Genomic DNA, 18,318 nt, shown 5'->3' with positions numbered 1-18,318 from the left:
AGTTGTTCTGAACCTGGGAGTGTTTGAACCATTAAAAGAACTATAGATGGATTTCATGGGGCCTGTGATCTCTGTGATACAGCACATGAATTTGTCTTTATAAAAAAATTGTATATAGATTTTATGGACTGAAAAAAAAACTTTCATCAGCTTCTCAAAGAGCTGTATATTTTAAAAATGTAAGATCATAAAAATAAGAAAATAAAATGTAGTGTCATGTAACTGGTTTCTTATATTCCCCAACACCTTATGGAAATTTATTTTTATTGTTTTATTGTTCTTATTACTAAAGAAGAACAGATGCAAAAGATCACAGAAGGGCCATAAATTGAAAATTTAGTAGTAAATAATGAATGGGATTATGCAATTTTAGAATCTCATCTAAATAATTTAATGATGTTTTTACTGACTTTATGACTTCAGATACTTTAAAATCTCTAAAAAGAGCAAATTAATATTGTGTATAACTTTTCCTAGACTTATGAAATCTGAAAAATTGAACTTGTGTTTGGGGAGTTGATAGGAATTATTCTATTGTATCTGTTCAATTTCTGCTTTATAGTTTTATATCAATTTGTTTTTGATATTTACACATAGGAAACCAAAAGCTAGAAGAAACATATTTTTCATCAATTTCAGAAAAGCCAACTTATGGAGTGTATTAGCTTCCTATGACTGCCATAAAAAAATTATACAAACTGGGTGATTAAAAATTATACAAACTGGGTAATGCATTTTCTCATATTTTGGGGGGCCATACTTAATTCAAATTAGGCTAAGGCAACCTCCTAAGATCTTCCTGACATAGTTTCTCTCTGAATCTCTTGAGCAGGAAGCAGGGAAGGATCAGAGTTTCTTTCTGAGTCATTTGTTTCTTAATAAATATCTTAAAATCAATATCCCCCAAAAGCAGCTTCAGGGTGGCAGAATTTTGGCCCTATCACTTCCATCCCCCTTTCCTTTTCTCTTACTCTTGCTTCCAGAAATTTCAACATTCATTCTAGCATTCTGAGAAAAATATATATCTGTGGACAGTCATATATTAAATGAAATTATAATATTTTACATTAAAAACTCCTATTTCTTCAAATTGTATAATCTCACTGGGAAATGGAAAACACTGAACACATTAAGGTTTTATATATTTTTAAAACCTATAAATGAGATTTCTTTTCCTTCTATAGGTATTTCATGATGTTGCTTACAAAGCTAAAGATCGTAATGACTTGGTATCAGGAATCGATGAATTCCTGGATCAGGTTACTGTTCTCCCTCCTGGAGAGTGGGATCCGAGCATTCGTATAGAGCCTCCAAAAAATGTTCCTTCCCAGGTATGTATATTTGAAAATACTGTTAAAAATCCCAGTTTTTCTTGTCTTTTAAATAATCTACCAAACTAGTATAACCCATCAAAAGGATTGAAATGATTTAAATTACAACCTCTGTGATATTGTGCTCGATAATAAGAAATATGTATTTGGTGTTCCTCCTGTTTCTGGCACAGAGCTCCTAGAACCTTTGGAATTTCCTATAATGAGAGCAACAAAAATGTCTTTTGTTATGTTGAGGTGGGTTTTGGAACTCACTTAAGGATGGGGCTGATTGCCAGTGAAGCCAGCCGTGTGATTAGAAGGTTGGAACTTTAAAGTTTCACCCTCTCCCCTCCAGGGAGGGGAGAGGGGCTGGAAATTGAGTTCAATCACCAATGGCCAATTGTTTAATCGATTATGCCTATGTAATGAAGCCCCCATAAAACCCCAGTGGGGTTCAGAGAGCTTCAAGGTTGGTGAGCACATGGAGATTGAGGAGGGTTGTGCACCCGCTGAGGACATGGAAGCTCTCTGCCCTTTCCCTGTATGTTGGTGTATGCATCTCCAACATAGGCTGTTCCTGAGTTATATCCTTTTATGATAAACTGGTATTCTAGTAAGTAAAATGTTTCTCTGAGTTCTGTGAGCTGCTCTGTCAAATTAGTTGAAACCCAAAGACAGGATCTTGGAAACCTGAGCTTGTCACTGGCATCTGAAGTGGGAGTGGGGCTGAGAGGGCGGTCTTGCAGGACTGAGCCCTGGGCCTGTGGTATCTGATGCTATCTGTGGGGAGATAGTGTCAGAATCGCGTTGAATTGTAGGACACCCAGCTGGTGTCTGGAGTATTGCCTGGTGGTGCTGGGAATCCTTTCTTCCCTCCGCATGGAATTGGTACCAGAATCTATTTAACCCCTAAGAAGGCAGAGCCATGAAGTTACAAAGTCTTCCTTGATCTTATCCAACACTCCTCACTGAGAAATTCGGTGTATTGATGATATGCTACTAAATTAAACAGGCCCATACCTCTGGAAAGACTTTAGACCCACCTTAAAACATATTATACTGGAGAAAAATTAAATTTTTAATAAAGATGTAAAATATGGCTTAAGAAAAAGTCCATTACTGTCTTCCTATATTCTGATGCATCACTTTAAAGTTAGCAAGTATTAGGAAAATTCAAAGGTATGGTTTAATCTTATTACATAGAAAACTTCTTATTACTGCTAATCATATTAATGATTAGGAAATTTTTAAATTAAAATTCTTATGTTTATATTACCTTGGCGTGAGTGTATGGCATAAAAATTATAAAAATTCTGCCTATAAAAACCTACTGTGCATTTACTCATTTATATTATACATATAATCCCGAAAGATAGAAAAAAAGATTGTTGCTATTATTTGGGGTAATTTTCTTATTGTAGGCATGACTTTGTTGAGAGTGGTGGCCAAATGTTTGTTAAGCCCACTCCTCATAGTGCCACCTCTATTTCTACTGAATCTGCACCCTACAATTGTCCCAGTTGTCATCTAGTCAGCCTTGTTTTTGGCTCTTGTCCCTGTGGAGTCCAGATGGCCTAATTGACCCACCCCTGGACATAGAAGTTTTCCTGGTTAGCCAGAGATGTGCAAATGAGCAGTTATACCACTAAAACATGAGTGTTTAAAAAAGTCATCTTAAATCTCACCATCAATTTAAGGAAAATAAGCTGACATCTGTCTCATTTCTATATTTTCATTCTGAAAAGATAATTTTCTTTTCTCAGCAATTATAATTTTGTCATCCTATAACTGCAGCCACATAGTTTCAGTTGATCTACTACTAAAATAAAAGAAGTCACTTAAGGGGTAATTTTAAGGGTTATGCATTGTCTTATTTTTGTATTTGTGTGCATCTTTGCACTTACCATAGTAGAAAAGGCAATATAATGCTTCCTGAAGTACTAAGAAACTCTTGAATAGATACTATTTGGAAAATTTAATGAAAATATTAATACATTGAGACTTTAAAAGTCACTTTTTAATACCATTTAGTGTGTTTTTTTTTTAACATCAATTTGTTTTTCAAACATTAAACTGAAGTCAAGCATTTTTGAAAACACTTTGCCTTTGAGGAATGATGTTATTGAGGCAAGTTGAAGCATGGAAGCTCTGTATTTTTAAAATTATTTTTATTAGACTCTATTAGAATTTATTGGATTCTGGATATTGGGAGGCCATAGGAGAAAGAACATTGAGTTAAGAATCAAGACCCCTGGATTCTGCTATTATCTCTTTGTATGACCTTGAACAGACGCCCTAACTTCTCTGTACTGACGTTCTGAGTCAGCATGTGCAATAGAACTTTCTGCAAGAATAGAAATGTTCTATATCTGTGATATATAAAAGCCAAGCCACTATTGAGCACTAGAAATGTGCCTATTGCAACAGAGTAGCTGAATTTTAAACTTTAATTAACTTAAATTTAAACAGTCACATACTTTTAGTGGCTATCATTTTAGACAACATACTTTTGTATGAGTTTGAATTAGAGATATGCTGTATGTTCTGTACATTAGTATTTTTAATGTATGTTATAATTAAATATCATACTATGAAGCTGTTTTATTAGATGGAGCAAAATAAATTCAAGTATATTAAGCACTCTGACTTCATACTTGTTCAAATAATATTTTCCCCTGTGGGATAATTTCTATCGTTTTTATTCTTTTGACATGTATAAATAATGGAATTTTAAGTACTTTTTCCTTTCAGTTAAGAGAAGAACAACCAGTCACCTCAAGCGATAACACTGAAAATATCATTAGAACTTGTATCAGTCATTATAATCACTTCCTTTTGTATACTCTCAACTTCTTTGCTTTTCTCTCAGGCCATTTACTTGCTTGTCAAAACTAAAACCCAGTGTGAATTCAACTCTTTAGTCTGTACCTGCCTTGGTACAGCTGAATGTGGTTAAAGGAAAACATATAATTACACTGACTGATCTCACATAATTCTGAACCATATCCCTCAAGTGGACCCTTAATGTTGCAAGTTCATCAGACTACCTTAGTTCAATCATTCTCTCTAGATGACATTTCACACCTGTTTTCTCACCTCAAACCCTCATCACATCCTTTCTGACCTTCACTCTCAGATGTTGACTTGCTTTCTACTTCCTTAAGAAATATGAAATGATTAAAAGAGAATTTCTCCAGACTCCCCCCACCACACCTATCTGCCTGCCAGCATCTGCACCCACATACTCTGCCTCCCATATAATACTATTGATAGATTATCCAAAGTGCAGTAGATCCCATCTCTTCACACCTACTCAACGACATTATCCACCAGTTCTCCTCTTTCTTCTCTATATCATCAATTCTTTTTTTTTTTTTTTTAATATATCTTTATTGATTTCAGAGAGAGGAAGGAAGAGGGAGAGAGAGATAGAAACATCAGTGATGAGAGAGTCATTGATCGGCTGCCTCCTCACGGCCCCGACTGGGGATCGAACCCACAACCCAAGCATGTGCCCTGATTGGGAATCGAACCACGATCTCTTAGATCCTAGGCTGACGCTCAACCACTGAGCCACACCCGGCCGGGCTATATCATCAGTTCTTTTGTTCTGTATTATATAGTTTTTATTAGCATACAACATTGTTAATTTTCATATCTTAAAAAAAGAATTGTCAGTATTGTTACCGCTGCAACCAAATACCATAGAAGAGTTCCCTGTCCTTCCTGCCTCCAATTTCTCTCCTCCAATTCTCTCTTAAACCTACTCAAATAAGCCTTTTGCCTCCATCACTTCACTAAAATTACTTCCATGAAGGTCACCAAAGATCTCTACAATGTGAAATTTTATGGTCAGCCTCAGTCTGCATTTTATTTAGCCTATTAATCAGCAGCATTAGACAGAGTTGATAACTCCTTGATATACTTTGTTTACTTGGCTCCGAAACACCATATTCTTGGTTTTCCTTGTAGTTCACATGACTTGGTTTTCACTCCTTCCTGGTCTTCTTTTCTGGCTTCTCCTCTTCTCTCTGGTTTCTTTATGGTGATGTGATATAGGACCCAGTCCTTAGTCATTCTCTCTTCTATCTATCCTCATTCTCTTGGTAATATATTCTAATTTTATAGCTTTAAATCTCCCAAATGTATTTTTCACACTGAACTTGAGTTATTTATCTAAATGCCTATCCTGTGTCTCCACTTGCATGTCTTACAGATATCCAAAACTTAACATGTCCTATAGTATTTGAACTGAATTGTAAACTATCTCATTTCCATACCAGTATACATCTTTGCATTCATATTAGAAGAGTCAATATAATGCTTTCTGAAGTAAATAAGAAACTGATCTTTTTTAAAATTGTGTACCATCTGCACCTTCCCATCTTGGTAGGGCTAACTCCACACTTACAGTTGTGCTAATTCCACATTTACAGTAGATCAAACCAAAAAATGTACTGTTTTCTCTTATATCTGACTTCCATTCTGCCAGAAATGCTCTTGGCATTGCCTTCAATATTTATCCAGAATTATACAATTTCTCACTATTGCTATTGCTATTGCTACCACCCCATTTCAAGCTACCATTATAATGCTCCTCAATTACTGATCTAGGCTCCTAAATGGTCTTGTTTCTACCCGTGGCCCCTAGAATCTGTTCTCAACACAGTAGCCAGCGTGACTCCAGGTTAGATCATGCTGCTCCTTTCCTCAGAACCCTGCACAAGTGCCTCATTTCACTGGGAGTAAGAGCCAGATACTTACAATGGCCTTGTAAACCTGCACAATCTGGCCTCCCTTCACCTCTCAGAAGGCATCTTCTACCACTCTCTCCCTTGCTCGCTCCTCTCCAACCACATTGGCTTCTTTGCCCCTTGTTCTTTAAACCCTACAGTCACGCTCCTGCCGTAATTCTGTCCCACTGGCTGTTCTCTCTGCCTGGATATCCTCCAGTTATTCTTGTGGATGACTCCCTGACTCCTTCAAGTTTTTCTCAAATCACGCTTTCTCAATGATCCTGCCTGACCACTATATTTATAATCACCACTCCCTCATCCCCAGCTATCCACCCTGTACCTCAAAACCCCCTTACTCTGCTCTAAATTTTAATTTTTCCATAGCTTTTAATCTTTCTAACACATTACAGAGTTAATTGACTTATTTGTTTATTGTTTGCCTTCCCCCATTCAAATGTAAACTCTGCAAGCCTGATCTCTCCACTGGTCTTAAAGTGGCAGGGCCTAGTACCTGACACAAATGGACTCTCAATGAGGATTTGTTGATTGAGTTAATAAATTGTATAATCTGAGTAGTCAAATGTCTGCTTACCAATTGATTTGTTTTAAAACATCAAAATATGTGTGTTTCTGAACAAAAGTTGATTGGTACTGTTCATACAAACTTCTCTTTTCAAACAGTTTTACCCCCCTTACTACAAAATGAGCACTTCTTGAGGAAATTGGCTCTTTAGACTGGCACATACCCTTCATGGTTTATCATTTGCCTTATCAGTGTATAGACTTTTCCATTCCATTGTAAAACAGTGGGTTAACTTATCCAGTAAGAGAGAATCTCCCAGAAGACCAAATAATATCACTTAGTTTGTGAGACTTGTGGAAGCTAAATATGTTTTCCTAGGTGATTATCAGTTAGTGAGGGTATTGAGGATCACTCTTTTAAAAAAAAAATTTAATTGATTTGAGGGAGAGAGAGGAAAACGTTGATTTGCTGTTCCACTTATCTCTGCATCCATTGGCTGAGTCTTGCATGTTCCCTGACTAGGAATCTAACCTGCAACCTTGGCGTATTGGGATGACACTCCAACCAACTAAGCCATTTGGCCAGGGGTGAGGGTCACTTTTACAGCCCTTTACTAATGTACGCTAATCATTTACCTGTAAAGGCAGTTCCTTTATTCGTTGACAGAAATCCTTTCTTTCATCTTTTCACTTCAGTTCACTTATGTTTCTGGGAAGTGGTAAAAATATTAAGCAATAAACTTTCCTATATTTTGTGCATTTCAAAACCTATTTTTCTCATGTTTTAACCCTGTACTATTTTATCTAAATGTCTCTTGTACATCAGATCCTTTGATAATTCACTTTTGTTCTTCATGTTTACATGTTTACACTATTTTGGAACGGCAATCAAGTAAAAATTTTAATTGCATCACTTACATTTTTGTTTTTGTTTTTGTTTTGTTTTTAACTATTCTTTTAGGCACTTTTGAATATATTGGTATGCTCTAAGTTCACCAATAGCTAGGATTTTTATGGTTTTCAAAAATCTCTGTCACTGACTAAAGTAGGTGGGAAAACAGCACTTATATAAACCTCAGTTAATTTGTCATTGGCTTAATCAGAAGCTCCCTTTTGCAATAGTCTTGGATTTCTATGAGTCAGAAAAGACCATATTATAAATCATTTCTTGGGTAGGAAGATCTCAGCCAGAATCAAAGAGGCAAATAAAGTTAAAAAATAGCTAATGGTAATAGTTAATATTTTTTGAACTGTTGAACTATGCCAGGCATATTACATTGCCATAACTAACACCTCCTCACCCCAGCCTACCCTAGCCCTGGTCTCTCTGTCCCCTTCTCTAGTTCCATTTTTTCATAGTTTTATCTCTACCTGACATTACAGGTAGTTGTCTTCACTAATGGAATGCTATTTCTTGCTCACCTTTGCATCTCTAGCATCCATTACAATAAATGGCACACCCTAGGCACTCAATAAGTATTAGATGAAAGAATGAATAAATTTCCAAAACCCCATTTAATTTTCAGGATCACATTAATGGGTATGAAGCATTAGGAAACTAGATAAGTTGCTGGAGGCCATGCAGCAAATAATTAACAAAGCCTGGGTTCTTAGCTACTCTGCATATTGCCTCAAGGGAGAAAATTGGTTTTGTTATTTATAAGTAGCACCTGATACTTTAAGGCAAAAACACTTCCAACAGGAGAAGAGGAAGATTCCTGCTGTACCAAATGGAACAGCAGCTCATGGGGAAGCAGAGCCCCACGGAGGACACAGTGGACCTGAACTCCAGCGAACAGGAAGGTTAGTGAAAGCACGTGTACGGGGCTTCAAAGACAAAATTCTTGTGTATCAGGAATTGCTGTTTTGAAACCTTTTTGTTTAATACTTTGAATACTTATTTTTGGGGGGTAAAAATGCCAATTAATTTTATTTCTCTGTAGTTACCAATGATTGTCATTACCATTAAGGCAGAAGTGTTTGCACCATTCCATTTTATCTTGTCCAGTCTTTCATTTTGCTGTGTATAAAATGCATTCGCAGATTCTTAGAATGAATAAGAAAACTGTCAGTTGCCCCTTCCAAAAGAGCCCGTCGAAAGCTTCAAGTTCAAGATGGAAATAAAAATAAATACCAAGAACTCAGTCATGTAGACTCTATCTCATTACATGCAAGTAGGATGTATATAATAGCATTTTTTATTTTTACGGTTGTAATTTGAAAGAGCTATATGATTTATTTTTCTAATCACACATTTTTGACGAGATGAAAGCTTCAATTTATTTCTTAAAATGGTTCTTTATGGTTTTTTGACAGCTTGTCTCTCTCCAAGCAATGTGTGAGCAGAAAATCAGAACCCCTTGGGTGGGTCTCCCTTCCGAGAATATGTGCACACAGCCTCCGTTATAATTGGAGGCAACTGCAAGGGCTTTGCAGGACTGGGGCTCCTTTCCCCTCCAGGCCATTTCCTGTACTGTTTTCACTGTGTTTCCTAAGCCCACAGCCCAGTTTCTAACAACTCTGCGTTTTAATTCTCCTCTGTTCGCTCCCTTTATCTCTGAGGAAGTGTCCTGTGACATCTTCCTCAAGTTCCCCACTTAATTTGAGATGGTTCAGTTTTTTCCTTTCTCTTTATTAGAAGCATTATTACTTCTTCTGTTTGCTTTCATGTTTTCAAATGCTGTCTTATTATTTTTGGTGGCAATATTTTCCTCTTTCTCAGATGTGATGTGCCACATAGCTTAGAGTTTTTTCGAAGTTCGTTTTTCCTTACCGCTTCCTGAACCCTCCCAGGTCACCAGTGTCCCGTGTCCTCGCTTCTCCAGCGTTCTTCCACAGGTCCTGTCGCTGACGCGCTGGAAGTGGCCGTTACTCACCTGCTCTCCTGGAGTTGCCAGTGCACATCCTGCCTCTGGGCTGCTCTTGCACTGTTCTCTGTCATGGCCTCTCACTTCTGGATTTAGATTTTTGCTGCTAAAAGCACATTTATTACACAGTAATATAAGAGCTATTTAGACTAATGAATGCTCTAATAAGTACAATGGTCTAACAGAAAGTGCTATTAAACCTATAAATATTAACTACTGATTAATATTTCATAACCGCCTCAAATTCTTTTGGGGATTAGATGGGATGGGATATAAATCATAAGTGAATGACTAGACTAATAAATTAAACCTACTTTGAATTGTGACTTTGACAAGTTAACAGATCATTCAGAAATGATCCCCCAAATAAATATGCATATGTTTTACAAAGCACAGGTGGAGGAACCTAAGATGATTCTTTTGTGTATGAATTTCACAGGTTCTCTGCAAGAGTTTGAGTTTCAAATGCCTTTTTATTTTCAATGGAAATTTACCCTCTCAGCCTCTCCTACTTCATATCCCTGTGATGGAAGTAGTCACTAGGAAAACAGAGTGATTTTCTATCACTCACATAATAGTCACAAAGTTACTAGTATGTTACTATTGTTTGCATGTCAGCCAGAGCAGGGAAATTAAAAATAATAGTCAAAATCTTCAGTTATACTGAAGATGTACATTTTTTAAGGCAAAGTAAATTTGTTTCTCAAGAGCACAGTCATTTTTGAGGTGATTGTTAGATTGCAAATGAATATTCCTTTTTAGAAAAGAAATAACAAAAGTTTAACATTTCCCCGTAATTTAAGTAGATTCAGCATACTGGCAGGATAATGGAACATAATAGGTTTTATTTTACCTCCATGTAGGAACTTAACCAATAGTCCTATTCATTTTCATATGGTATCTTTATTCCATGGAGCACAAAGAGCTTTTAGTAGTCAAGTGTGAAGTCTGCATATTATTTCTAAATGTTCAAAGAATGAGAATACCTGTTCATTAATATCCTTATTCCTAATAGATCAAAAACATTTTAGCTCTCAAATTTTAGGCAGTATTTCACAATTTAATACTATTCTCCCCTCCCCAAAATGCTCTTTCAAGTGTTTCTGTTTGGCTATGGATGTATTTGAAAAAAATAAATACATTTATGCCAAGTAAGGTCATTATTGTCTCGTGAATGACAAACATTGAGATATATTTAGGCAATAATGGGTACAAGTTGATGGTTATAAGGTCCTCCACTTAGTTGCCTTTGCCTAACATTGAAAAGAACTGTGGAAGCTGTCTGTCTCATTCAAAGGCCATTTAGAAGCCTGCCTGGAACTGTATCTGATGAGCGGTGCGTTGTTTTTTTTTTGTTTTTTGTGTGTGTTTTTTTGCAGAGAGAGTAGGTAACTGGAAACTGGAGCCATGTTTAAACACTGCTGCTTTTCTCTCAGCTGATGTTCACTATAGGAGTATACAAAAGCCAGTTTACCTTCCCTTCGTCACTTTCTGCTATGCTAAATAAAATGTAAACAATTAGAAAATACTGCCAACAATTGTGAGTAGTAGGCCTGAGTTTAGGAGTAGGTTGATGGAGTAATGGCACAGAAATTAGAGTAATTCTAAATCTCATTACTTGAAATTTGACTGATGAACAGCTCTGAACCTTGTTTGAACTGGAGGTTTTTTGGTCATTGACAAAATAGTTGGTTAAGAATTGAGGAAACATAGTGGTACAAAGCCATCCCTGTAGATGGTAATAATGCAATGTAGCAGGTTAATATTGGGTATCATCTCAGCTGATGGAAAACCTATACTGGGACCTGGCAACCAAAGCTAATGAATATTTTGCTTTGTATGTTTTTTATATTTGGATTTCACTATTGTGTTTCCCCCCCTGTCTTAGGATTTTTGGGGGACTTATTTTAGATATCAAAAGAAAAGCTCCATACTTCTGGAGTGACTTCAGAGATGCTTTCAGCCTGCAGTGCTTAGCATCTTTTCTCTTTCTCTACTGCGCGTGTATGTCTCCTGTCATCACATTTGGAGGACTGCTGGGAGAAGCCACTGAAGGTCGTATAGTATGTATTATACTTTTCTCTGAACTTTTGACATTAATCAGTTTTTAAGATTCATAGTAGATCAGTGAGGGTTTAATTTTGGATTCCTTTATGTGGAGAGATTTGATGTATGGTCTGGCAGATAACTTCATATGTATTTCCTGGATGACTAGTGGGACTGGTGATCTGGGAGTAGAATATCACAAAGCAATTAATTCTGAGGCTTCCACAAGCTTCTGATCTCATCTCTGGCCCCCATCCTAGGCTAACTTTAGGCTGTGATTCTTACCTCACAGGAGGTCCATTACAAGCCATGCTTCTGTCCATTCACTTATAAAATGTGTAAACTTTCAGTAAGCAAAGGAAAAGCGAGATAGGAAGGTAGAGAATACACACCTCCATTCACTACCATTTATTTTCTGCTGCCTGCCTGCCTCTTTTTAATTCTCCTATCCCACATCTTGCCCAGGGTTGCTAGGATTTCATAGCAATGGAAAAAAATATATACCCATGTATTTTGAGCATTTCCCCTTAGTTATAATGGCCGCCTGTACAGCTTAGATAATGAAATAATTTATATCTCTACACAGAGTGCAATCGAATCTCTCTTTGGAGCATCCATGACTGGGATAGCCTACTCTCTCTTTGGTGGACAGCCTCTTACCATATTAGGCAGTACAGGACCAGTTTTGGTGTTTGAAAAGATTTTGTTTAAATTTTGCAAGTAAGTATTATATACTTTTGGCCCTTAGCCCCTTTCTATTTTTCTACTGTATTTATACTTCCCCCAACATTGAATTTGGAGGTCTGCTGGGAGAGGTGGAAGTGGTTGATTTGATTCAGTTTGTCATTTTTGCCTCTCCATGAAAATAAAGGAAAATGAAAAGATTTGTGTATAATGTTTTGTGATGTTTGTAAAAAATTATATTCAGTTCTCAACACTGAGAACCGCTGTTAGTTTTATCCCCTTAGATGTTCCCGTTAGACAGTTTTGAGTTTAGATACAGGATGTGAAGCTTATTTACTTTCACTTCATGAATTGGACTTATTTCCATCTGTTTAAAATGGTATCGGGTTGTTAAATGACCTTCCTTCTATTATTCCTTTTCTCCTAGAGAATATGGGCTGTCATACCTGTCTTTAAGAGCTAGTATTGGACTTTGGACTGCAACCCTATGTATCATACTTGTAGCCACTGATGCAAGCTCCCTTGTTTGCTATATCACCCGGTTTACTGAAGAAGCTTTTGCTTCTCTTATTTGCATCATTTTCATTTATGAAGCCCTAGAGAAGTTGTTTGAACTCAGCGAAGCATATCCAATCAACATGCATAATGATTTGGAACTGCTGACACAATACTCGTAAGTACCATTTCCCCTGTTGGCTGTGGGGCTTTCCCTTTTACAAATATTGCTATTGTTATAAGAAATATGAGGAACTTACTCAGCAGATAGAGTGCCTTAAATTGATTCATGACCTAAATCCTGGACTCTGAGTGGAACAAGATTTTAAAAGTAATCTAATGAGCTACTCATCTGATACTTGAGTTCTCAATTCAACAGCTCTGCCAAGAATATCTTTTTGGAGTTCTATTTGTCACGAATTCCCTATTAAGTAGATAGTGAACCAAGGTCAATTTTGCTAAATAGGCATTCTTTTTTTTGCAAAATATATATGATTTTTGTTTTTCTTTGAGGCTTTATCAATTTACTATAATCCAAAGGAAAAAGTGAAAATATAAGATTTCCGATTTAGACCAGTGAGGTAAAAGAGATCCACTGGGTTAAATTGTATTAGACTGATGTTTGAAAATATGATAAAAACATAAACAAAAATCACTGAATTGATATGTAATATTGCTTTTGCAACTTATGACATTTATGATAGAAGTACTCAGGTATTGCCTATTGAAGTTAATATACAGTTTAGGATTAAAAACAGGATCAGACCTATTGCTCTTTCTAGTTTTAGTATGCCAGTAGTTTAGAATTTTTCTAAGGCTGTGTTTGTATACTGTATGTGGACATTATATTTGTACTTTCTTTGATTTAACTTGAGGATTTTTTGTTGCATTTGTATAGACATTTTTATATAGCAAGTATTTGAAGCAGTGTTTTTTTTTATTTTTAAATATGTCCCTATTGATTTCAGAGAGAGGAAGGGAGGGGGAGAGAGAGAGATAGAAACATCAATGATGAGAGTCATTGATTGGCTGCCTCGGGCATGCCCCCTACTGGGGATCAAACCCGAAACCGGGAATCAAACCTCAGTCTCCTGGATCATAGGTTGATGCTCAACTGCTGAGCCATGCTGGCCAGGCAAAGCAATACATTCTTTACAAGGCAGTTATAACCTCTATCTCAGCCACCATTGCTCTTATTAACTGCTCAGATATGGCCTCAAATGTTTGAAGATTTATTATCTTTCTTTGTTATTATTAGAAATTGAAATTGTTGAAATTAGACCAAAATAGTGCAGTGTTATAATTTTGTTAAGAAAGATGTAGTGATGTATCTAAAAATAACTGAAAAAATAAAAATAAAAATAAATAATGCCTATTTATTTACTTATTTATTTTTAATTTTTCAATTACAGTTTAAATTCAGTATTATTTTGTATTAGTTTCAGGTTTACAGTATAGTGATTAGACAATCATATGCTTTACAAAGTAATTCCCTTAATGTTTCAAGTACACACCTGGCACCATATGTAGTTATTATAATATTATTGACTATACTCCCTATGCTGTACTTTATTTATATCCTTGTGACTTTTCTGTAACTACCAATTTGCACTTCTTAATCCCTTCATCTTTTTCGCCTAGACTCGAACCCCCATCCCTTCTGGTACCATCATTAGTCTGTATCTATGAGTCTGTTTCTATTTTGTTTTTTCATTTATTTGTTCTTTAGATTCCACATATAAGTGAAATCATATGGTATTTGTGTTTCTCTGCCTGACTTATTTCACTTAGCATAATACCTTCTAGGTCCATCCATGCTATTGCAAATGGTAAGATTTCATTCATCTCTATGGCTAAGTAATATTCCATTGTATATATGTACCAACACTTTTTTCCATGCATCTATGGATGGGCACTGGGGTTGCTTCCATATTTTTGCTATTGTAAATAATGCTGCGATGAACATAGGAGTGCATATATTGTTTCAAATTAGTGTTTTAGGTTTCTTTGGATATATACTCAGAAGTGGAATCACTGGGTCTTAAGGCAGTTCCATTTTTAATTTTTTGAGGAGCTTCCATACTGTTTTCCATAGTAGTGGCAGCAATCTGCATTCCCACCAGCAGTGCACCAGGGTTCCTTTTTCTCCACCTCCTCGCCAACACTTGTAGTTTGTTGATTTATCGATGGTAGCCATTCTGGCAGGTGTGAGGTGATATCTCATTGTGATTTTAATTTGTATTTCTTTGATGATTAGTGACATTGAACATCTTTTCATATGTCTATTGGCCATCTGTATGCCCTCTTTGGAGACATGTCTACTCAGATCCTCTGCCCATTTTTAAAGTTGGACTGTTTGGGGGTTTTTTGCTGTTGAGTTGTGTGAGTTCTTTATAAATTTTGGATATTAATCCTTTATCAGGTATATCATAGGTGAATGTCTTCCCTCATTCGTAGGTTGTCTTTTTCATTTTTTTGATGGTTTTGTTTGCTGTGCAAAACCTTTTTTAGTTTGATGTAGTCACATTTGTTTATTTTTTTCTTTTGTTTCCCTTGTCTGAGGAGATATGTCAGAGAAAATATTGCTAGAGAAATGTTTGAGATTTTACTTCTTATGTTTTCTTCTTGGACTTTTATGGTTTCAAGCCTATCATTTAAGTATTTAATCCACTTTGAGTTTATTCTTGTGTATGGTGTAAGAAGGTGGCCTAGTTTCATTTTTTTGCACATATCTGTCCAATGTTCCCAGAACCTTTTATTGAATACACTCTTTTTTACCCCATTGTATGTTCTTGCTTCCTTTGTCACATCTTAATTGACCATATAGGTATGGGTTTGTTTCTGGGCTCTCTGTTCTGTCCCATTGGTCTGTGTGTCTGTTTTTATGCCAGTACCATGCTGTTTTGATTACTATAGCCTTGTAGTATAGTTTGATATCAGGTAGCGTAATACCTCCAACTTCGTTCTTTTTTCTTAAGATTATTGTGGCTATTTGGGGTCTTTTGTGGTTCCATATAACTTTATGGATTATTTGCTCTAGTTCTGAGAAAAACGCCATTGGTATTTTGATAAGAATTGCATTGAACCTATAGATTGCTTTGGGTAGTATGGACATTTTAATGACATTAATTCTCCTATCCATGCACATGGTATATGTTTCCATATATTTGTACCTTCTTCAATTTCTTTCTTCAATGTTTTATAATTTTCCAAGTATAGGTGTTTTACCTCTTTGGCCAAATTTATTCCTAAGTAATTTTTGATGCAATTGTAAATGGGAATGTTTTCTTAATTTCATTTTCTGATGGTTCATTATTTTTGTACAAAAATGCAACTAATTCCTGAATATTTATTTTGTATCCTGCTGCTTCACTGAATTCATTTATCAGTTCTAGCAGTTTTTTGGTGGAATCTTTGAGGTTTCTATATATAGTATTATGTCATCTGCAAATAATGACAGTTTTACTTCTTTCTTTCTAATTTGGATGGCTTTTACTTCTTGTTGTTTAATTGCTGTGGCTAAGGCTTCCAGTCCTGTGTTGGAAAAGAGTGGTGAAAGTAGACATCTTCACTTTTTTTAATCTTAAGGAAAGCACTTTATTTTTTGTTGTTGTTGTTCAGTATGATGTTAGCTATGGGTTTGTCATATATGACTTTTATTATGTTGAAGTAGTTTCCCTTTATTCCCACTTTGCTGAGAATTTTTATCATAAATGGGTGCTGGATTTTGTCAAATGCTTTTTCTGCATCTCTTGACATGATCATGTGATTTTTAATCTTTCCTTTTGGAAAATAGCATGATTTTTAGTACTTTACTTTTTCTTGGTCTTCACAGATAGCTTTAAACAGTATACTCTTGTTTTAGGACAAGAAAATCAGAGTGGAAACAAAATAACTTTCCCAATGAAAGCAAAATGTGAGGGTGTTATACACAGGGTTAAGAATTGGATGAAGGAGGTGTCAGGGACACTGGAAAGCAGGCAGATGGGAAGAGCAGTTTGATTAGAGTGAGTGGTAACAGTGATACTTGCCTTTTCATTTGTCTTCAGTTGCAAAAAGAGCAGTGTCCCTTGATTTGGATATTTTTGCTAAGATACATACTTATCTCTGCTTGGACATTCAAACCTACTACTTGCCAGACCCTATGCTAGGTGCTAGGAAATCATGAATAATATTCTGTTCTCAAGGAGCTTCCAGTTCAATAGGGAGTGCAGACAGACAGACAGCATAATGAAATAAATGCTATGTTAAGGGGTTGGTACAGAATGCTATGGTACTACATGAGAGGAGCACCTAAGTCAAATTTTGGGTTCAGAGAAGACTCCCTGGATGAAGTGACATAGAAGACCAAAAAATCAATAGTAGTTAGAAAGATGCTGAGGAATAGGGCAGCAGAGTGGTTCAGATGGAGGGAATGACACAGGCCGAGATGCAAGCAGTTCATTAATGCTTTACAATATCTGTCCAAAGTCATACAGATAGTGGTAAACAAGAGATCAGAATTAGGTTTTATGACTCTGATATAATTTTCAGTATACTGATGAATACAGATAAGCTCTGCAAAGGAAACATTATGGAACAAATGAAATAGGTAAAAGCAGAACTATTCTGTTTGAAGTGGTGTGGAAGCAGCAATTGTCCACCCTTTCAGCTGTTCCCTGCACCCTTAGTGGCAGTTGCTAAGGCACTTCAGATTGAGGATTGCAGTTTAAAAATCCCCTAGTCTAGAAAGGAAGAAGCTCAGATAAGCAAGGATTGAGCCCTGGATAATGGTAACAGCTTGAAGGTAGAAGAATGAAACAATTGTAGCCAATAGATAAAAAGTCAGAGACAGAAAACAACAAACCAAACAAACCACATGAATAATATCAGGTTATAGAAGGCAAGGGACAAGATTCTATCAGGAAATCTTTAGAGAGATTTGGTATAGAGATCAAACAATAAAAAAGAGATCATTGTCAACTTTAAGAAACAGTATTGGGTGGAGAGGAGAGGCATGACTGGAAGCCAGTGCAAAAAAATTACGAAGGGTGTAGGCAGTAAAGAAATGGAGAAGGTATGCGTAGGCCACCTTGGTGTCAAAGGAAGTGAAAAACAGTGCCTGCTGGAGAGGGCAATGAGATCACTAGAATGATAATTTGTGATAGAACAGAGTTGTGTGTGTTTAAAAATGAGGACACAGAGACAGAGGAAAGAGACATTAGAGATGATGGAGACAGAGTGGATAAACATGGGATCGTAAAATTCCAGGAGTCTAAAAGTGATGAGATCAAGACAAATTGTGGGGTTAAGTAAAACGAAAGCTCAGGAATAACCAGAGATAAAAAATAGCTTGATTTGTCCATGATTCCTGCCTGTCATGGTGATCAGGATGAGAGGGCACAGGTCCTGACTTTCTTAATGTTTCCATCTCTGCTTTTTGAAAAAAGGTCCCCAGCAGTTTAAGTTATACTTTATCACAGTGTGCATATCTGAAACCTAATTATCTGAAGGCTGAGCAGGAATGTGAGCTAGTCACTGTGTGCCATTGCCCTAGTGCCCTTCCCAACCAAAATTAGTGAGGTAGGAGGTATGGAAAGATCGATTCATCCTGATGGCTCCTGAGGTTTTAATGTCTCTTGGACCTGAAATGGGTGTAAGAGAAATACAGAGAAT

The 18,318-nt window shown here is 36.3% G+C and overlaps 1 protein-coding gene across 3 annotated transcripts in view; it reads left to right on the top strand.

The window, feature by feature from the left end:
* Positions 1–18,318, top strand: part of SLC4A10 (solute carrier family 4 member 10) — a 142,112-nt gene that overhangs the window by 72,465 nt on the left and 51,329 nt on the right. For all 3 annotated transcript variants that reach the window (XM_087819813.1, XM_016196641.2, XM_087819814.1), the window contains 5 exons: positions 1,185–1,331; positions 8,274–8,374; positions 11,327–11,501; positions 12,071–12,204; positions 12,596–12,841. In XM_087819813.1, the coding sequence (XP_087675939.1) occupies positions 1,185–1,331; positions 8,274–8,374; positions 11,327–11,501; positions 12,071–12,204; positions 12,596–12,841 (803 nt within the window). The remainder of the gene's footprint in view (positions 1–1,184; positions 1,332–8,273; positions 8,375–11,326; positions 11,502–12,070; positions 12,205–12,595; positions 12,842–18,318) is intronic.

The sequence above is a fragment of the Miniopterus natalensis genome, chromosome 8, assembly GCF_054644295.1.
Source record: "Miniopterus natalensis isolate mMinNat1 chromosome 8, mMinNat1.hap1, whole genome shotgun sequence".
Lineage (NCBI taxonomy): Eukaryota > Metazoa > Chordata > Mammalia > Chiroptera > Miniopteridae > Miniopterus > Miniopterus natalensis.
This window is presented reverse-complemented; position numbering and strand designations above follow the sequence as displayed.